Source organism: Magnolia sinica, chromosome 5 (assembly GCF_029962835.1).
Source record: "Magnolia sinica isolate HGM2019 chromosome 5, MsV1, whole genome shotgun sequence".
NCBI classification, from domain to species: Eukaryota; Viridiplantae; Streptophyta; class Magnoliopsida; order Magnoliales; family Magnoliaceae; genus Magnolia; species Magnolia sinica.
Window position 1 is genome coordinate 11,136,596 of NC_080577.1, and position 22,451 is coordinate 11,159,046.

The following is a 22,451-nucleotide window of genomic DNA, read 5'->3' on the forward strand; positions in this document are numbered from 1 at the left end:
CAGCTCGGGCCAGTTCGAGCCGAGTTCAAGCCAAGATCGAGCCCAGCTCGCCATTGAAGCATTTTCACAAACACCTGGACTGCACTTTCAAAATCTCATTGTATTTGAGACAACAACAATGGTTTCACAGGTATTTTATCAAACACCTTCTAAGCAACATAAAAATTAAAAAAAAAGGGTATTGATTTCATATACATACCTTCCTTGCCACCAGGTACACTTCTTTGAGTTATTTCATCAAACACTTGGTGAGCAACATCAATGTCAAAGTAACCAAGTCACCGAACTGGTTTGATCCGAGTCGAGTCAGGCTGGGGCCAGTTGGAACTCATTTTCGAGCTCAAACAATCAGCTCGAACTCAGCTTCGAACCGAGCTTTTCCGAGTCGAGTCAACTGAGCTAGCTTGGTTCGTGTACACCTCTACATGTCGTGGGCCGAGCTGACGCTCCTCAAGCTCTGAGTAGTACTAACGGTTCAAAGGAGATCAATTGTACCACGACACAAATAACGGGGACAATAATTCTCACAGTTAAAACATTCGTAGGGCCACCATAATGTTTATTTTACATCTAATGTGTTCATAAGGTCAAAGAAAAAAACGTAAATGAAGAGGAAAACAAAATATCATATTGATCCAAAATTTCTATTAACTCCCGATAGGGTTTCAATGGTAGACGTTCAATCCCCCACTGCTTTTTACAGGATGGTCCACTTAATTTTTGGATCTGTGTCATTTTTAGATTGTGCAGGCGTCAGGTACTGTCTAAAGAACTAGATTGGAATGATAATCGGGTGGTCCGCTCTAATAGAATGAAAAGGAATAGGGAAGAAAAATATACCATGTCTCATTCATGTTCCTCGTTCCACCTGTAAATCGAGTGCACTCAAGTTCATGCGTCGCCATTTCTAGAAAGGGCTTTGCTTTCTGCCCCACCAAGTGATGATCCAGACCACTCATCTAAAAGTTCCTCGTACATTACATGGTCTACAAGGAGGGAATCTCAGGGCTTATCATAGTCAATGCTTCAGGTGAGCAAGAAACTGCTTTTCTAGACCTTTGTTTCTAAGACACTGTAAGGATGATGAGATACTTGATGAATGAGGTTTTCTTTATCCCTCCTATGGACACTGGTGGGTCCATCTAGATAAACGGTCTAGATCATCACAAATTCGGCCTTCCTCCTAGGCGAGATCCTTGCTAGCAAAGGCCTTCTTTTCCCAGTTTTGTCATCATATTCTGTGGACGGTTCGTGTCATCAAGTTTTCGCTGCTGTCTTTGGACCGCAGTCAAGCTTATCAGCCAGGTTGTGGACCAAGCTTGGTCCTAGCAAGCAAGGAACCAATCGATTTTCAGGGCAGGCTTGGTCCGGTCCCAATTTCATGTGTATTTATGTGCCCCGTGCTACAAAAATGCAAAAAGACCATTGGTTTTTATTATTATTTTGTGGTCTATTTCTTTATTCATTAGTGGCCCATGCATTCACCTTGTGAGAACCAACAAATGTAGTTTGATCAAGTTTCCGGTCGGGCTGCATCGAGCCCGGGCCCAACCAATTTTTGTGGTGCATACTAATCTAGCCCCCATGCAGGGCTCCGACCTTTTTCTGATGCACACTGCACGGTAGCAAACTCACATTTCATGGCACGCTTTCAAGTAATGTAATTGTGCAATTCATTGCAAACATCAAAAATCATAAATCTGCTTCCGAGGAAGGGTAAAACATTTAAAAAAACAAAAACAAAACAAGCAAAGTTCATTAGCGAGCGCTGCCATCCCTTGAAAGCAGCAAAACTGAATGCTGAGAAAAGCAGAGGAATGCTGTTTTTTCTTTTTTTTTTTCCTTTTCTTTTCTTTTCCTTGTTCTACTAGTGCCTTTGGTGAAACAAAGGAATTCAGATGAAGAAAGTATGAAGCAACAGAAACTCTTAACTTCAGTATAGATGTGAAAGGAGAAGAAAGTGATTTACATGATTTACATTCGTGTCTTTTTTATTGAAGGCTTGGATTCTTCTCATCTTGGTCAACTATCTCGAATCAAATTGGTGGGTTCACTCAGAACGTATTTTGGTAGTTCATATTTTGCACCTGCACCCAAAAGGTTTTGTTAAAGAGATGTTCATAACAAGATTGGATGACATGGAGGAATAAAACAGAAGCATGGCCTGCATGGATTTACCTCTTTCATCATAGCATGTTGTCATGTCAGCACTTGTAACAATGACACCCGCACTGTCCACTATTGCTTGTCCAAGGTTCAAATCTGCTTCAGCCGCAGCTCGAAGTGCATCCCAAATCTCTGAGATACATCACAAAAGGGTTAAGACTTAACCTGCTGCATTTCTTTTTGATTTTCTAGCTAAATCCTTTCAAAACTTGAGATGGGCAGTTTTCATGTGTGAGCATTTGCCCCCCTTAGCTACCAAGTTTGACAGGCTTACGAATCAGTATAACCTAATTCGAAAAATAAAATAAAATAAAAAAATCTCCCTGCTTGGAGACACCTAAAAATGAGTTCATCTCATTTTATTTAACAGTAATTATCTATTAGAGATCTTGGAAATGAGTTCATCTACCAAAAACGGCCTTATAATTTAATCCATAACAATTTTTGCATTGAACCAGTAAATGTCTGTATTTTTATTTATTTATTTATTTTGAAATCATTCGATCTTCCTCTTATATTATATCAAAGAAAAGGTAGGAAACACCTTCATTCACAATGATATCTGTGAGAGAAATAGCCTCTCTAACATAACGTCCTTCAGGTTAAACATTTAATTTGACAAGTATGTCTGTCTCAGCATCGGACTTTTCTATGCCATCACTGTTTCTTCAGACTCAGATGAAAAAGGGAAAAAATAAATAAATAAATAAAAGAGGGCAAAGGTTTCTACAAAAAGAACCCTTTTTCCTTTGATAGTACATAGTTGAAGAAGACGAAGAAGAAGACAAACCAACTAACTAATTTTGATTGTTAAACATCAGCTTGTGACCAGGTGACATGGGTGGTATCATCTAACTGGTATGTGTATTATGAACAAAAGACACTTGATAGCAAATATCAAGACTCATAGGGTGCACCTAAGTCATTGGCTTCAAGCCAACAAGAGCAATGGTTGGAATTGGAAATCCACATCCCTATAGGTTAGGCTTGATGTTTCAGGAATGAAAATCAGCTTGATGTTTCTTGTACCATCTATCTTCCAAAACTATCTTGCAAAAAAAAAAAATCAATTTCATTCCTAATAAACAATCAGCTTGATGTTTCTTGTACCTTTTATCTTCCAAAACACCGTAAAAATTCACAAACTACACAAAAAACTCTCTTGTTTCTGAAAGTTTAGATAATTCATACCACTTGGAAAAAAACAAGGGAACAGTAGAGAATGCAAAGTCTGCAGACACAACTGACAGAAGAAAGCATGAATATAATGCTAGATTTCACCTCAAGCAACCTATGAACTTGAATGATATGAGCATGAGCAAGGCTAGTGTGAAACCTCCTCTTTTTTTCGTTCTTTTTTTTTTTGGCCATAGGCATTGGGAGAAGAAAAAATCACATGCAATTGCACTTCAATATGTAACACACTGCACCGATTCAGTAATGCCTCACTCTAGGCCCATGAATAGTGGGCTTTTGGCTCTGAGCAATATGCACGATACAAGTGTTCCATTTTCCACTACAGAAGACCTAACCTTTATTGCCAATCAAAAAATAAATAAATAAATGAATAAGAAAAATGAAAACAGTGCCTTTATATTTGCCATGCAGTTCATACTATCATATTCGAGGAATGGGTTTTGCGCTTGCACCTGATCTTTTTTGCCTGTGATTCCTAAACTCTTATCTAAAAAATGTTAATACAATAACAGAGGTTTTGATCTCAATTAACACAAATCTTTCATTTTTTTTAACAGTGAAATACATGAATGTATGACATCAATACTGCTAATGATGATTATTATAAAATAGAAAAATAACAGTGTTATGTGCACACAAAGGAAAGAGTACCTTTCTGACCACCATAGTGAGGAGCCGTGTCCCAGAACTCATCACGCATCCGTCTAAGCTCAGTTCTAGTTATTGGTTGAGTATGCTTCCAAGCCTTTGGCTTTCGAAGCTTTTTAGTAGTCTCTGAGAATTTAGAGAGAGAGAGAGAGAGAGAGAGAGAGAGAGAGAGAGAGAGGAAACAATAACAGATTTGTTAAAATATTCATACATCCATAGGACATAAACAGCAAAAAGATAAATGTGTCAAAATATCAATCTCGTTTGCATTCAAGCTTCCAAACTCTAACACTAGAGTTCAACATGCAACAAAGCCAGTGTGCCTTCCACTGGCTCGATTGTAGATGTTATGTGGGTTCCATGCACACCTTTGGATGTGAGCCCAATAATTTCCTGAACACAAATGTGGCACAAAACAACAGCAACATGGATTTCTTCTCTTTCTCCGTCCCTCCCAACACCCTCTTCTCTCCCAAAGTCCCCCCACCCCCTCTCCTCTCTCTTTGGAATTTCAGGAAGGCAACCTTCTCCCTGTGGGTTGCAACTGACAACGTTGAGGTTGGGGTGGGGAGGATGTGTCACGGATGATAACAGGGAGAGCATTGGATGTGGCCATGATGAAGAAGCTGTATAGTCATGAGGCCTACAATCTATATGAGGGAATGCCTCAAAGGGATTGCAGAGACCACTGATATATTGAAATCCTGGCAAATTGGAGAGACCACTGATAAATTGAAATCCCACCATTTGCCGATTTTCTGTGAACAGCCATCCAAACTGGCCCATTGTGTCAATGTTTGGGATCGTTGAACCATGAGCCGCTTTTACAAAATGAGAACTCGAGAGTATTGTCCAAACTCTAGGGGGGAGCATCATACAATACCTCAAGAGATGAGCTTTGATCAGCATCGTGCAATTGTCATAACAAACATTCTGGTTGTTTGTAGTGGGACTGTTGCATGTGGCCAATCAAAGGCACTCTTGATTTTCACTGATGCTTTCCAATGTAATTCCAGCACCATCTGAGAAATGATATAATTAAATAGTTTTATGGGATCAACCATACAATTACTATTGGAGTGATAACGTCCCTTGATTTACATTGATACACCACACTCTGACAGCTTAAGCTTTTAGAGTAAATGGTTGTTTGACATGGTATCAGAGATGAGGAAGAAGAAAGAGGGATGAAACCAATCCTAGAGATGGGAGTTTGGGTTCCATCTGCGACTGTAACATATTGAGTGTGGGGAGAAGGAGAACAAGATGAAAAGAATTGAGACTTACTAGTCATATGGGAGGAAGCTCCATAGTCTTATGACCCAGGAGGTAGGAGAGGATGACGCAAGAAGAGCAGTACCTGACTGGGCTGAAGTTGCGTGAGAAGGCTCAGGAATATCACGAGCGTGAAGCCGCATGAGGGCATCATATGCAGCCTAAGAAATGATGAGAGATTCCCCTGAAGTAGACTGCTCAGCTGCGGGGTGGAAAACTATGTCTCAGGAGCAATTGTGGATGCAACGGAAGTAGTGGTATACATACGACGACCATGGATCTATTAGCAATAATCAGCATTGTGATTAGTTCCACCATAATGCGAACAAATGCGGGAACCATCACGTCCTCGTCCATGTCCACCACGACCACGAAGACTACAACCGCCACGACTGCGATCTCCCTCGCGGCCTCTATCACAACCACCAAAACCAGAAATGTGCCCTAAACTCAAGGATGGTGTCCAAAGGCCAAGAGAAGACTGATCGCAAACAAGATGTGTCGAACGCTCTTGTGGCACAAATGAATGAGGAAGAGTAGAGAAAGTAGCGCGTTGACACATGTTATAGACTGTCGTCAATGGGGGAAGAGGATCCTGCATAACAACCTAATCTCGAACATGAAGATAATCGGAATTCAACCTAGTTAGGAACTGCATGATACGAGTATCATCCCGCTGCTTATGGGCATGTTCATGATCATCTTTATATTTGGAAGGAAGAGGTTGATACAGGTCCAACTCATCCCACATACCCTGAAGCGTCGAATAGTAATCTTTTAATGATCTTAAGTTTTGTTGGAACCCACCAATTTCTTGAATAAGCTGGAATACCTATGAAAAATTCTGAGGTTTCGAGAAATATCATGAAGCGTATCCCAAATGACTTTAGCCGAGTATAAAAACATCATTGAGTGGCTAATCGAGGAATCCATACTATTCAACAGCCATGCAATAACTTGATCATTCTCCTTTGTCTAAGACTTGTAGGTAACATCTGTAGGGCTTGGAGATCATCCAAAATATAAGACAACTTCTTACGGGCTCTTAAAAACACTTTCACAGATTGTGCCCATTGAAGATAGTTGTCACCATTCAACTTAGTGCAGGTAATCTGCGAGGGGTTGGATTCAAGAGACCCCATGCCAAGAGATGAGGGCCCTTTGTCAGCCATAGGAGAGTGATTGATTCAAACAACTATATCTTACTTAATCCTTCAAGGTAATAAGAGATAAACATCAAACAAATAGCAATCATCCGAAATAACACAAAACTCGGTCAAAAACGGCCCAGGCCAGTGAAAATGGCCTAGCCGCACGTCCATTTGAGGTTAAAACCCTCTCAAACATGGATCTTAAGCAAAAAATCCTCCATGAGTAACTTGGGAGGAAGATTTCGGTCCATCTTGAGCAAAGAAACCAAAGAATCGTCATCTTCTTAAAGTTACTCGAACCCTTATGCTTGGTATGCACCTACCTAAACATTTTTGGGGTGATGCTCTACTAATTGCTACTTTTCTTATTAATCGTAGACCCTCATGTATTCTGTCTTACAACTCTTCATTTACTATATTGTATCCTCAGGATAATCCATTTTCTCTACCAACTAAAGTTTTTGGTTGCACATGCTTTGTTCAAATTTTGGATGGAAGTAACGATAAACTTAGCCGCATGGCAATTAAATGTGTTTTTCTAAGGTATACTCGGAGTCAGAAATGGTATAAATGTTTTGACCCATTGACTCGCAAGAAATATGTCTCTGCTGATGTAACCTTTTTTGAGGATATTTCTTTTTCCTCAGCTGCAGGCCGATCCTTCTGTGATCCTCTTGCGAGTCAGGGAGAGTATGACTCTTATCCTCTTCCTCTTTCCACTAGTGATCAAAGGGAAACTCCTCTCCCCTCCATTCAACATCCTGTTTATGGTGTGAGTGACATTGTTACCTTTACGTAAGAGCCCATTTTTGCATATCTTGTGAAGAATAAAATTAAAATATATTCTTTCAAGAAATGTTATGGTTTCCTGGAGGACTATTGTATACTTCTCCACTGCATGTGGCAATGTCACATGCATGTGCATGATTGGAGCTATCATCTGGTGGGAAGCGCCATGTATGTTCGATGGCTCAAAAATCAGCCTGGTCCAGTCATCAGTTGGGCAAAAGGTGTATGAAACAAATGTATGGCTGTAAAAAATTGACCAATGAGTCCGCATTTGATGTGCATGGCTGGCCCACTTGATGATTGTACCAGGATGACTTCACAACAAGGCATGTTGGAGTTGAGGCTAACACCATCCATCGCATGGTTCTTACACAAAAGCACATGTGAAGCATACTTTTATGGATTCGTCTTTACCATAAATTGCATGGAATTTGGGAGTTGTAACCCAAACACCATAATTACAAATCCATGAAACTTTTTTCTTGTCATCTTCACCCCCAAAAAGCTTTCTTGGAATTCTCCTTCTAAAAAAAATTCCACAAAATTAAAATTCCAGTAGAGTTTACAATCCGCACATTTAGACAAAGCCTTAAGAACCATGAGTTCTCTGGCTTCTTTTTTTTCTCCCTTCTTTCTTTTTTTTTTTTTTGAAAGGTTATGATATTTATTTAATAGCAAGGCCAAAAAAATGCCAACAAAAAACAAAAAGAAACTGCACAATAACTATACAAAAAATAGAAGAAAAGAAAGCGAAAACAGCCAACACCCAGAGGTTAAGACCCATGCAATGGAAGAACAGACTATAGAAGTTACAGGCCATTTCACAGTATACTATCAATAGGGCAGTCCTTCAACGTTGGAATGGAGGCTACCCATTCTACAAGATGGCATTTTGCCTCTAAAAGGTTATTCCCCAACCAACGCTGGAATAACCCTTCAGAGGCTGGCTCCCCAATCAAATGTCTTCACAGAATTTAACAAGCTGCCCGTCACCCACGGAAAAGGATAAATTCCCTGAAGCCCCAAACTCAACTATAGCCTTCCACAACCTTGTGGCCTTATATAGAGTTGACCTTTTTGGCCACCACTCCATCTCATTAGACCGCCCACCCCCCGGGGCGACATACATCATTCCATTTTATCAAATGAAATTTCCTCTTTACCTTAGCACCTTTCCATATATAAAAAAATCCCTTCTGAGCTTTTCCAACTTTTTTTTTTTTTTTTTTATAACGGCCATGGGCCATTTGAAAAGGGAAAAGACGTAAAGAGACAAGTTTGATAAAGCCGCGTTAATCAATATTAGCCTTCCACCTAGGGACAAAGGGACAAGTGTCTACACTTCCAAAAGGATAGCTTCTTCTCGAATCTTCCAATTAATTGATCCCACAAATGTTTCGGAGGTTTTCCAATGCAAAGCGGGGGACCCAAGCATGTGGAAGGAAAGGAGCCCAGCTTGCACCCGGCCACTATTGCTGTCCTTTCAACCGTCTCCATGGGGACGTCGATATCCAACATCTCAACGGATTAACCTTCAAACCCAATATTGCTTTGAAGCAACAAATAATCTTCCGCAAGTTATAAACAAAGGACTCATTCGCATCACACATCAACAGTGTATCGTCGGCAAACTATAGGTGCAAGATTTGAAGATAACCGTTATCAAACCCTGAACCCACTTATCACCTCCACTGCAAAGAACCTCTCCAACAATCTACCTAAAGCTTCCTCCATCACCACCACGAAGAGGAGTGGTGACAATGGCTCACCTTGTCTTAAGATTCTCGAAGATTTAAGGAAGTCTTTCAGTGAGTAATTCAAAAGAATCAAGAACCTGGCTGAACTAACACGCCATTTGTCTTCAAATCCAAGTCACCCAAGCATAGTCCAGGAACTTCCAATCCACATGGTTGTATGCCTTTTCCAAGTCAAGTTTGCATACTAGACCACCGCTCCCTTCCTTGAATCATGTATCCAAACACTCATGAGCTATTAAGGCACTATCTAATATTTTTCTACCCTCTACAAAAGCACCTTGAAACTTCAAGATAATCTTCCTAAGAACTTGCTTGAGCCTAGACGATAACATTTTTAATAGTATCTCATAAGGGGCCCCAATCAAGCTAATTGGCCTAAAATCTTTCAAACTATCGGCACCCACCTTGGGAATTAATGCTATAAAATAAGCACCAAATTCCTCTACTAGTCTATCTAATGGGGACATCTCACGCACACGCACGCCCCCGTACGCACGTAAGCAAGGAGTAGGAGGGCCCCATCATTGATTTGGATCGATGACGACACCATGGAGGGCCTCCTAGTTAGAGGATTGTATTTTGGTTCCTTGGATTGGACCCGATCATCATGTGGATACCACCATTGGATCTCATGATCGTGGCCCACTACTCTAGATGATCTAGGATTTTGAGTTTTGCTTATTATTGGTATTAGGAACATCATGAACAATTTAGATTGCATTGATTCGTTATTATTTTTGTTACTTCGTCTCTAAGTAATAAGTGCGCATATGACGCAGCTTTTGGGGTATAGGGTTTTTTTATAAATAGGCAACCCCTTGTAGGTTTTTTTCATTGAAGATTATTAATAAAATTCTGCGTTTTCCTGCTTCTCTAATTATCTTAGTTGTGAAAATCTAACTGGGTGCGAAACCCTCCCTTCTTCGATGGGCTAACTACCATGGTGTGAAGCCATATCCATCTCAAATCGTCCCCACCTCCTACCCTCAATATGCATCTTCTCCCACAGCCATCCCATCTCCAAATCCATCTCTTTTTGCAGCTAATCCTTCCTCTACAGCAGATTTGCAGAATTAAGCCCTGTAGGAGGGCTGAAACTTTGGCGTAGCACCGTGCACTAAACCGGACATCCGATCGGCCCGAAACTTGGCATGAAGGTGGACCTCCCCTGGCCGACCAGACCCAAGTTGGCCGATTTCAGATTCGTGGGCCACACACATGTGCGGCCAAGATCCCACGCACATGCGTCTAGACCCAGTCGCTGTCCACACGTGTGGATCACCTCGAGTTTGTCTCTCTCCTCTATTTCACTCCTCTCTCATCTTATTTCCCTAACCCTAGATAATCTTAAATCTCAAGTTCTATTCCACTTTTGCAAACCCTAGGCTTTTCCGATTTGAAACATGTGAATCCCTTGGATTGGGAAATAATCCTTTATATGTGTGGATGAATCTACTCTCCTTTGAGCATTGTTTAGTCTATAATTTTTAATTGATTCAGCACTAACATGTGTAGGCTTGGACCCTCGTAGATTCCCCTTGTTGAATGCTTGACTTTATGTGGGATGTGAAATTTTTGTGATTGTTTTAAAATTAGTATGATCTAAAGCCTGAAATCTTGCATATCATATTTAATTTTTACGTCCTGCATCACTGTCACTTTAAAAAAACTCCTAAATGAAAGCTATAACATCTGATTTCATTGTTTCCTAGAACACTTGGAAAAATGATAAAGGAAAGCCATTCGAACCCAACAAATTGCCCCTTGATTTCTTCCTCAATTACCTAGCCTTCGAGGTGTGGCATGTCCTCTAAAGGAGATCGGAATGAAAGGTTGTTTAGAGTAGGACTTGCCACCCCCTCCCCTAATAATTGCTTCTTATAAAATTCAACTATGACCTCTCCCACCTTATGCTTCTCTTTTACCCTGACACCATCCACCACCACACTATGGATTTTGTTAACTCTTGCCCTTGCACTAGCAATCCCATGAAAAAACTTGGTACTATTGTCCACATCCTTTAGCCAGATGGCCCTCGCCCTATGCCTCCATTTTATTTCATCTTCCCTTAAGCAACATTTGTATTCTATAAGGAAGGCCTCCCTTCTAGCTAACTCCTCATCCATAGAACCACCCCCTCCTCTTTAATATCCAGTGCTTATATGTCAGATAGTGATACCTCCTTTCTTCTTCTCTTTTCCCGTGGACCTCCGTTTTCCACATCAAAGCTTTCCTTTTAAAAGGCATAGTTTTTTAAATAGAACAAAGTCCGGATGGCCTTGCACCAAGAAAGAGTCCAACCACAGTTTCACCGATTCTTGAAAACAATCCACTTCCAACCATGCTAGTTTAAATCTAAAGGATCCAGGGCCCCAATCTTCCTCCACAACCTCAAGAAGAATCGGGCGATGGTCTGAGATAATTTTTGGAAGGCCTCACTGGTGTGAAAAGGAGAACTTTTCAATCCAAGCCGTCAATATAAGGAACCGGTCTAGCTTAGATTGAATGGGTTCAATTTGCCCATTGGACAATGTGTATTTGACATTGCCCATTGGGAGGTTGATGAACTCAATTTTCTAAATCCATGTGGAGAAGTCACCCATGCTTCGAGAAACACAACCCCCTATAGATTTTCACAGGGGAACCTGACTTTGTTAATGTCTTCACCTACGCACAACAACACTTGCCACTTACTGACAGCCACATCCAACTCAGCCCATAGTAAGCTTCACAGCTTAGGAGAATTTCGTCCATATATATTTGTGAAAGCCCATTGGACACTAATCGCCATGTCCCCTGGTAGAACCAAGACTGAAAATTCGCCACGCCACCAGTCATATTTGGTCTAGTTAGCAGAGTCCCAAATGGTTAGCAAGCTGCCCACCAACCCCTCATCATCCTACCAAACCCATTCCTTTTACTAACCCAACCACGTTTCAGATACTAACTTCTGATTCAAAGAACATAATGTTGTCTCTTGTACTGCAACGACCTGAATTTTAGCCCGCCTGCAGAAGTCACGAACTTGGGCTTGTTTCTAAGGACAACATAGTGCCCTAACATTCCAACATAGGATCTTCATTGGGACACCTTGTCGCTTGTTCCTGCCCTCCCATCAGATATTGCATGCTGATTGTAATTAATTGAGCATTTCAGCCTTTTAAGCTCCTAGAGACCCTCATAAATTTAGAAGCCAAATGCTGTGCTAATGTTGCCTATTTCTTGATGCTTCTTCTGTCCATCAATTGGAACAGTTCCACAGTCCTCTTGACATACCCCAAAAGTCAGCCCAATCATGCGACCCATGCATCTCTAACCCATCTCATACCTCTAGAGACTGAGATGTTACCAGCCTGTACTACCATCACCGGTCCTTAGTCAATCATTGGAGCCATTATCTTCTTCGCCGTAAGCAAAGGGTGGGTGATCGCAACCTGGAGAGGTGGAATGACTACTATTTTTGCTCCCTAGATATAGTCATTGGAAGCTAACTCATCCTGACCAACTGTAGCAATCACGGTCGCATCAATATCCAACAACACCGGTGTATCATAGTGCCAAATGCTATGGTTGAAATTTTCAGATTGTTGAGGGACCATCGGCCAAAGAGGTTGATTGACGTTGCTCTTTAGAGATACCCAAGAATGTTCCTCAATTGCCTTCTGAGAGTCGTCGACCCTAATAAGCGTCAAGCAAACCGAGAGACTCACCCCATACGTGTAATCACTAAAGCAAATTGTCACTCGTGTTGTGACAAGAGATATAATTACAAGAGTACTGACGCAGGACAGCCCTAATTATGATGCATGCTCATGGACATAATTAAACAGCGGAAATAAAAGGAATAAATGATCTAAAATTCTAACAGTAATCATCATAACTGAGAAAATCATAAAGGAAACATACAATGGAGCGGGCCATCACTACAACCATAGATTATGGAATTCAATTACTACTTAGGTTGGATCCGGCGAGGGATGAGACCTCCCGATCTTGCATGGTCACACCCAATCGATCAATGAAGATCACTAGTCCGAAGAACCAAGAAGTTTCTCGGATTAGGGATTTGAGAATTTGGGGGTTTAGGGTTTAGATCGGTTCTCAAGATTTTGATCGAAGAAGGATTAGCCAAAACTAGAAAATAGAAGGAAGAAAATTATTACCTTGAAGAAGTTGGAGGGGCACAAGAAGAAATTAGAAAAAGAAGATCAAGGGAAGAGAAGAAGCACCATTAGAGAGAAGAGAGGAAGGAGGCAACCAAAGGGTTTGCTTTTCATTAATCAATAGTTGAAATTCGAGTTTAGGGCTTTAGCCCACTTAAATAAGCAAATAAAGACATAAAATTACTAAAATACCCCTAGAATAAGCAAATAAAGACATAAAATTACTAAAAGACCCCTAAGTCAAAAATGTGCAAATAACATAAGTACGGGAAAGTTTGGGCGCTCGGTCTTCTTTCTTCAATCTTCCTTCACATGTGTCTTCCCTAAGTGGGGTCTTCTATATGTCCAATCACATGTGCAAGGTCTTCAGCTCCTCAATAGTCGCCTATCCACAAAGACGGCACTTGTGGTTGGCTCTTTCTTCGTTGGTACACCTTGAATGCACTTGTGTCCGCATCAATTCCCCTCGGGTGAGAAAAACTCGACTCTGACGAGTTGAAACTTTTGTAGCGCTCGAGTAGATCTGGATCAATACCCTGCAATGCGTCGCCCGACAGCCACATAGATTCAGACAATGGTTTGTTCTTTCACTTGACAAGATACCTTTGGAAACTCCCATCTCTCGTGGATACTATCTCGTCATCCAAGATTTCCTCAATTGCTTCTTTATGGGTAATGGGTGGAGGAGGGGGTGGAAGGGGTTGGGTAGCAAACTCAGAAAAAGGCCATGAAAGGGACGATGTATCAATAATGGGAGTATGAGCACGGACTAGATCTTCCACATTAAAAGTTGGATTAATGCTCATTTCAGGTGGAAGGTCAACCCGATACGCGTTGGACCCAACCTTTTGTAATATCTTGAATGGTCCAGCACTACGCGCTTGTAATTTCTTTGCAGATCCTTGAGAGAATCGCTCTGGCCTTATTCGCACCATTACAGTCTCCTTCTTGAAATTCTTGCACTCTACGATGAGAATTAGCTGAAACTTTATAATCATCATTGCTCTTATTTAACCGCTGTCTAATATGTGTATGCAAATCATGAATATGGCGTGCGAATGCATCGGCTGACTCAGAAGACCTTTGGGTAACAGACATAGATAAGAGATCTATGGGCATTCTAGGTTTATAACCACTTACAATTTCAAAAGGACTTAACCCTGTAGATCTATTAACTGACCCATTATAAGCAAGTTCAGCAGTTGGTAAAATTAGGTCCCAAGTCTTAACATGTTCACCCACTAGACAACGTAGAAGATTTCCAAGGCTACGGTTTACCACTTCAGTTTGACCATCTGTTTGTGGGTGGTAAGCAGTAGAAAATTGCAAACGAGTTCTCATAATGTGCCACAGTGTCTTTTAAAAATAGCTAGTAAATCGAACATCACGATCAGACACTATGGTTTTAGGTAACCCATGGAGACGCACCACACCATCAAAAAAGAGACGATCAACATGAGACGCATCTGACGTCTTCGAACATGGGAGGAAATGCACCATTTTAGAAAAACGGTCCACAACGACAAAAACAAAGTCGTGCTTTTTTATAGTCTTGGGAAGCCCGAGTACGAAGTCCATACTAATGTCTTGCCACGGAGCATGTGGCACTGGCAATGGCGTGTACAGCCCAGTATTTTGCTTTCTTTGCTTTGCCAGCTGACATGTTCGACACTGCCCTAAAACTTTGGCTACGTCTCGCTTGAGGCTTAGCCAATAGAAACGATCTTCCACGAGGGCAATGGTCTTATCACGACCAAAATGGCCAGCTATCCCTCCTGAATGAAGCTCCCAGATGAGGAATTCACGAAGGGATATACGGGGAATACAAAGTCTGTCTCCCTTGAAAAGAAAGCCATCTTTAAGAACATATTCACCCATAATATGCTGGTCACTAGAGAGCGACGCGTAAGTACCCCCAAAATCAGGACATGTGGGGTATTCATCTTTCAGTTGCTCAAATCCGACTACCTCTACACTCAAGGAGTTGAGCAACGCCACTCTCCTACTAAGGGCATCCGCTGGTTTGTTTTCAACTCCGGCCTTGTGTTTCAAAACAAACGAATATTCCTGAAGAAACGCTTCCCACTTGGCATGCCTTGGGTTGAGTTTCTTCTGAGAATGCAAATATCTCAAAGCCTCATGGTCAGAAAACAAAACGAATTCTTGCAGTAGGAGGTAGTGTCGCCAATGTCTCAGGGATTGCAATACCGCATAAAATTCTTTGTCGTAAGTGGAGTATTTTTATTTTGCCTCATTTAAGCTCCTCCTCCATGGCCATGAGAACGAAAGTAAAATCACTAGCTTCCATGGTGTCCTTCTTCTTTGGGATGATCACCTCTCGTGCCATTCCACAGTTGCAAAATGCCCTTTCAGATGCCATTCATCCCATTCACGTGGGAGGTTTCCAAAATAACAATGATGGAAGTCCTACAGAAATCCTCTCCTGACGCCAAAAACCATCGTTTTTTAAAAATATTTATGTTTGCGAACCTCCGTCCATCCTTCCCCTACCTCCTTATCATCATGTGGGTGTCGTGTTTGATCGGATGGCAATATGTAGATTTTTCCCTGACCTCGACTCAACGAGTTGTTGATCTGCCTTACTCTCGCCTCCTCGACCCTTCGTTAACTGATCAATGCCACTATCTTGAAACATGTCCTCTACTGCTTTTCTGGCTTCTCGACTGAAAGCCACTTGACTAGAAATCCCTAGCACGCTCCACAATCCTCTACTACTTTTCCGGTATGCTTGATATCCCCATATCTTTTTCTCCCTTAATTTTAGCATATTGTTTCCCATACAAGGGAAGTCAAATTGAAAAGAAGGTTGTGCATTCTCCTCTAAAAGAATACGTATTACCTATTTCAATCAATCAAGTTAAGGAAAGTTAACCTACTGCCATGTGACACTTCAAAAGGGGCAAGAGGCACATTGCCCATGAAGGCTACTCTAGTCCAATTTAAAATCATAATTTCGTCGGCATCAGAAAGGAAAGACAATTTTTAGGGGAAGTCTTAGAGAGTAGAGAAAAGACATCAAGAGGATCATTCTGGAAATTTCCTTTCATCCTTTATGATCAATCTTACATGAATATATTGCTATTTCTTTCAGCTTTATCTCACTCAAATAATGTAACCATCAATTTACTGAGAAAACATCGGTATGGCTACATTTGCTCAACACGGCACTTGTCATAAACAAAATTTGCCATTAATCATTGTAAAATTATCAAATCTTTCTCAAAAGTGACTACAATGCCTTTCCTCACATGAAACTCCAATGCTCATGCATTCAATTTTTATTCATATAGGAACTCTTCTCGAGATTTTGTTACAAACATCTAGAAGACACTCACAATCGATTTGGCAATTACAAAAAATTATATGTTATGGCCCAACAGCTCTCAAATACATTTTCACTCTTCCACACTACCTTTCAGTGCCAACACAATCAAATGTCTCAAAGGCAAGACAAGTTAAGAATCTCTTGAAGGTGGCAGTAACTAACACACAACATAAAGTTGTTATCATTATCATGGATTTCCTTCCATTTGTGACCAAAAGGACCCTTAATGGTCATCTCTCATCCTTTGTTGATCCAAACAGTTCCACGGACTAACCCTAAAAAAAAGCACCCTTCTGTTTATGTTTCAAACGATCTAAGAAAAATAAACAATTTTTGGGCGGAAGCGAATGCAATCAAGAGAAGGTAGGATTTCCCATTGCAAGTCAAAGGGAATCTCACCCATTTCTCCCATGAAAAGTTGGTGGTCATACAGTGAATGCTACCATGTGAAGCTCTATTGATTTTATTGACTCAAATAAACACGTCAATATTCCTCTAAATACTAAAAGTTTACTTGGTCAAAAAATCATACAGATTTGTCATGTGCAAACATGATCACTTTCTAATTTTGGTGGATTTGGAGAATCATTTCGAGGGTTTCTACAGCCCATCTTCCCATGTTCAGCTTTGGACCATGTCCTGATTGTGTTGGAGACACCAAGTACCATTCCATTTGATCTCGAAATTGGCACTGGAGATCCTGATGTCCTTTCACTGTCCAGTTTTTAGAATGGTTTTACTATGGAAGGTTGGGCTAGTTTCAAGTAGGTGAAGAAACTTCAAATGATTATGGGCAATCTTAAGGGGTTTAGGGGAATGGAGTTAGGGAAATTTAAAATTCTTTCCAAAATGGCTAGTTGCAATGGGGAAGAGAGGCGGGATGGAGAACCTAAGGTATGAGGATCAATTAATCTTAAGAAGGGAAGGGATGATATAGGGGCAAAAATATAGCCACTTGGCTTAAAGCGGAGTTTTTACCATCCAAAAAGAAAATAAAAATCCATTAGGGGGTTTTAGTTGAAGATCCAAACAAAATAGTGGAGCAGGTTGTAGGCTCAAGTGAAAAGCTATCTCCGAGAGAAGATTTTAGATAGCCCAAGCTCAACGGTCTAGATTCTAGAAGGCTTTTGAAAATTTTAATCAATTTGGCTAGAAAGAGACTTCAACAAAGATGGTGTGAAAGAGGTTATGAAGGTGGGTAAGACAATTTGGGAGATGGAGAAAGACAAAGCCCTGGGTCAAACAGTTTCTCCATCGAACTTTCAAGGTTGTTGGAAGGTCATTAATGAAGACATATTTTAGGGTTCATTAAGGAATTTCATGACAGATAAAGACTAAATCGGAGTCTTAATTCTACCTTCGTCACCCTCATTCTGAAAGTCAAAGGGACATAGGAGATTTAAGAATTCATGCCAATTAGGAGATTAAAAAGAGAAGGCCAAAAAAAAAACTATGACAAAGTGAGGCTACAAAATACAAGATTTTGGAGACTAGAAACCCTTCTCACTAATTCATCTGCTACAACATTTACATTCCTACAGTATTTTCTCCTATTTAAGATGCAGGTGGCGGTGGCAGTGGCTTTTATAAGATCCAGCATCTCCAAAGGAATTCCTCGTGGGAGCGTGAAGGGAAAAGCCATAAATTTCATTTGACCATGTAGAGATGTTCAAAATTCTAAAAAGGAAGGGAGACTCGAAGTGTGTAGGATTCGAGAAAGAAATTTGGTGCTGGTTAGCAAATGGTGGGGGTGCTTAGGGAGGAACCAAACACATTATGGCAACAAGTTATTAAAAGAAAGCAGAGCATTTCAAAGAACGAGCAGTTCCCTGGCGTAGCTTCTAGAGGAGAACTTTTGGCAGTGTGGAACTATCAGCATTGCAAGTAGGAGGAAGTTTTAAATTCTTTGGAAATGGATATTTCTTGTGCGGTGGGCAGCTTCATGAGGGTCTTTGGTACCTTGTTGGAAGTGGTAATAAAGTGCAATTTTGGGAGGAGGTTTGTATTGGAGAGGCAACTCTCACCACCTCTTTTCCTACCCTCAACTCCTTTATCTAGATGTGAAGGGGCCATGTTCATTTGTTTTATGATACTGGGTAAGACCCTACTCTGCGATGTCATCCCCCTATGGTCATAAGTGTTGGGAATCCTCATTCTTTTGAGGCTGGAAGCTTTTACTGGGATGGACTTAGATGGCCAAGGCTAACAAGATTTTCATCATGTATAACTTGCGTAAAAAGAACATTGCTTTCTTGAGTGAGTTTTTTCTTTGATGGAAGAGGAATCAGTTGATTATTTGTTCATCCATTGTAAGTTAGCCAAGGAGGTCCCTCCCGCCCTTAATTCGTTTTTGAAAAATTAATTAAATGAAAGAAAAAAAAAAAGAGAAAACACAAAAGGCTTTTCATTTGTCATTTTTTTTTTTTTTTGGTTTTTTGAAAGGTAGAAAACACAAAAGGTAAGGCACAAAAATTTACCTTTTATCAACCTGTGAAAAAAAGTACAAAACCAAACTAACAAACACATAAAATGGATCTAAGTAAACAAGGATTATGTGGACAAGCCAACCAAAAAATGTAAAGACAAGTCCATGATAAGTCAACAACATAGGTACAAGGAAGATGTGGGACATTCATCTAGTGGATCCCAAAATGTCCCATGGCCTGAAAATAGGCAGGTCTAATCATCAGTCATCACGTGGTCCTCATGCACGTATACAAAATATGGACTCTCGGTTAATTCATTAACTGAACTTTTTTACTTTTTACATGTTTGCCTACCTTCTTCTTTCGCATCATCATATAAATTTTTCCCTATTTGAAATTGGATAACCTACTAATGTTAAGATAATAGGACCCGTCTTTTTTTCTTTTTTCTTTTTTCTTTTTTTGAGATAATAGGACCCCCATCTTTTTATGCCTTCTGAATGTCTATTTCCACTTTTGCCCTTAAAAATACTAGCCATTTTTTAGGGCAAAATACCTGTAAAAATGGGTCAAATGTTAAGTTAGTCTATGACCTGTCATATGGTATGACCCATTTATGCCTTCTAATTTTTATTTCCACTTTTGTCCTTAAAGATATTTGGTATTTTCAAGCCATTATTTATGCTTTATGATTAAAATATATATATTTAAAAAAAAAAAAAATCTTTTTCCCTTAATGTATAGGGTATTTCAAGGGGAAATGCTTGTAAAATGGGTTGTAGCCTTGTAGGTTAATTGATCAATTATCTTCCTATTTATGTTCTCCTTTCCTCCGTTCCTGCCTCACTTGGATTGCTATATATGACACTTGGCTGTGTTGGCATGTGAGTCGTGTTGGTAATGTTGTATCGCTGGGTTCCCTGATTTTTATTTTTTATTTTTTTAATTATTATTTTTCATTTTTTGCAACCAAAGACTCCAGCGTGATCTTTCACATGTGGATGCTTTGTGCTTCATGGTTTGCCCAGCACTCCAAGACCCTAGTTTACTTCCTCAGAGTAAGGCGTCAACGAATAGTCGGGTGGGGGTCGATACCAGGTGAGACTGAGACAATGTTTTTTTTTTTTTTGAAAGGCAAGAATGAGACAATGTTAATGACATCTATGACCCAGCCGGATCTCACTTACACAAGAAAAACTGGTGAGTGGCCTTCAGAAATTTCCTCTTGAAAAAGAAAAAAAAATGCGTCACTCAACATGCATAGAATACCAAGATTCTCTATTATTGAGACCCATGAGCATTACAACATAAGAGGTCCAAAACAAGATGCATTATACAATGATTCGAGCTGAGAGTTTATACACTACGTTTGGGTTGTTAGTTTGCAAGGAGGCCCACAATTCTGTCAGTGATCCAAATCATTGAAATAATAGCTCCTACTGATGAAAAGTACACCAAGACTTCCAGATTGGAAGACCCTGGCTATAGCCTCTTTGGTCTTCTCTTGGTTGAATCATGAATGCAACCCATTGCTGCATTATCTTTCATAACCATCTATTTGGTGGGCCACCTGTTGAAGGATTAGGAATTTCCAATCTGGAAGATTTTCATTGCACAAACCATCCACAATGAGGCCCCATTACATCAATGGTTGATCAATGAACCATGGGCTCCAACCCCACTAGCACAAATGAAAGCCCGAAAAATACTGTCCAATCCAATGTTCTAAAAACCAGACCCAACTGTCCAGATTGACCACATTCAACCAGAACTGTACCATGGATCGGAAATTGAACCAAACCATTTGTTTCTATTAAAAAAAAATAGATATCATTAAATGATGCCACAGCGAAAACCCGTACAATCCAGTAGCCTTACCGAACCAAACCGGCAACTCCACCGGTTGGATCTCCATTGCGGCTTTTAAAACATCGGTATGAACTCTCAGCCCGAGCATTGTATAACATCTCCCAAAATAAATACCGCAGACAGGAAAACCTTCGATTTCAATGCATGCATACATGCGCCGTATTACCATTACGGATGTCGTTAATACCAAAGATTCATCAGATGCCTAATTCCCAAATTCAATTGAAAAACAAAGGAAAGGAAAGATAATTACAGTAAAATAAGCAAAATGGATATCAAGGAAGTGAAAATAACAGCGCTGATTTTCGAGAAAAGACCTAGAATTGGAAATGCCTAACCTTCTCCTTTGCTCCGCGACGATCCGGCGCAGCCCATCGTTATCTTTGTTAATAAATAGCAAAAAGTTAAAAAGAAGAAAACAGGATTAAAGAAATCAGATCCTGTCCATTGGTTGATGATTTTTTGGTGGGGTTGGGAAGGAAAGACGGATGAGGTTTTGGGGGTGGAAATTGCAAAAAATGGGGACTGTGGAGGGGCTGTTGCTGATGGTGTATGTAAATATTTGGAGAGAGAGAGAGAGAGAGAGAGAGCTGAAGGCTCAGCAACAGCTGACAGACTCGGTCGGTTGTTAGATTTTTACAGAGACGTGTAGAGACAGAGAGTCGCAATTCAACTCCACTTCTCTCTCCGTAGAAGAAACATGCGAATTGTCTGTGCCCCGCGACAACAGGAAGTTCCTGTACGCGGAAGCTATGTGGGGTCCACAGAAATCTTAATGTGAAATCCACTCCGTACATCATTTTCTCATGATAATTTTTGGATATGAGGATTAAATTTATGCAGATAAAAAACTCAAATGGGCCACACGATAGGAAACAGTTGGAATGAAATCTCCCATCGTAGAAACCTTTCCCGGCCCACCGTGATGTTTTGATACCATCCAAACTTTCGTAAGTTTATTCCCACTGGGATGAACTGAAATAAAATAAAATAATAAAATACTAGAATTATCTAAAACTTCTGTGCCCCACAGGTTTCAGTGGTGGATGTTCAATCCCCACTATTTCATTTGGTGTGATACAATTGAGTATTGAATCTAAGTCATTTTTGGATTAATGCAATATCTAGAGATGTAGAAACTGATGGGCGGAGTGGATCATACAATGACATTGTGGTGGGCTCCACACAGCTTCGAGCTACAGAAACTTTTGGTGAGGGCACAGTTTGCTGTAATACATACTGACGTATTGTAACACAATACGCAAGGACTTTAAGAGATCGGATTGCGTACTCAGTAACAATGCTTTTTCGTTCCGAGTGAACTCTGTTGGGCCGACCTTGAATTTTTGGTTTATCCACGCCGTCCATCCGTTTTTACAGCTCATTTTAGTTGTTGAATCCAAAATTGAAGCATATCCAAAGCTAAATTAACCCCACACCACATGAAAAAAGTAGAAATAATGATTTCTATCGTTGAAACCTTCCTAGGGCCCACGGTTACGTTTATTTGTTCTGTTTATAAGATCACACAGACATAAATGAAGTAAAAACACCAATAAAAGCTTGATCCAAAACTTTCATGCCCCTAGGAATTTTTCAACGGTAGACATTCAATTCACAATTTTTCATGTGGTGTGGTACACTTGAGCTTTGGATATGATTTT

The 22,451-nt window shown here is 40.4% G+C and overlaps 1 protein-coding gene across 4 annotated transcripts; it reads right to left on the minus strand.

The window, feature by feature from the left end:
• Positions 1–1,676: 1,676 nt before the first annotated feature.
• Positions 1,677–21,445, minus strand: LOC131245432 (uncharacterized). 4 transcript variants are annotated; one of them, XM_058244901.1, is made up of 4 exons: positions 21,105–21,445; positions 4,015–4,137; positions 2,179–2,298; positions 1,677–2,087 (listed from the first exon to the last, which is right to left on the minus strand). In XM_058244901.1, the coding sequence occupies exons 2-4, from the start codon at positions 4,061–4,063 to the stop codon at positions 2,023–2,025; spliced, it is 234 nt and encodes a 77-aa protein (XP_058100884.1). In that variant the 5' UTR covers positions 4,064–4,137; positions 21,105–21,445; the 3' UTR covers positions 1,677–2,022. The 4 variants fall into 4 exon arrangements, with proteins under 4 accessions (XP_058100884.1, XP_058100882.1, XP_058100881.1 ...); XM_058244899.1 differs by having other exon boundaries at positions 21,126–21,443; XM_058244898.1 differs by lacking the exon at positions 21,105–21,445 and adding an exon at positions 20,797–21,062.
• Positions 21,446–22,451: the final 1,006 nt, after the last annotated feature.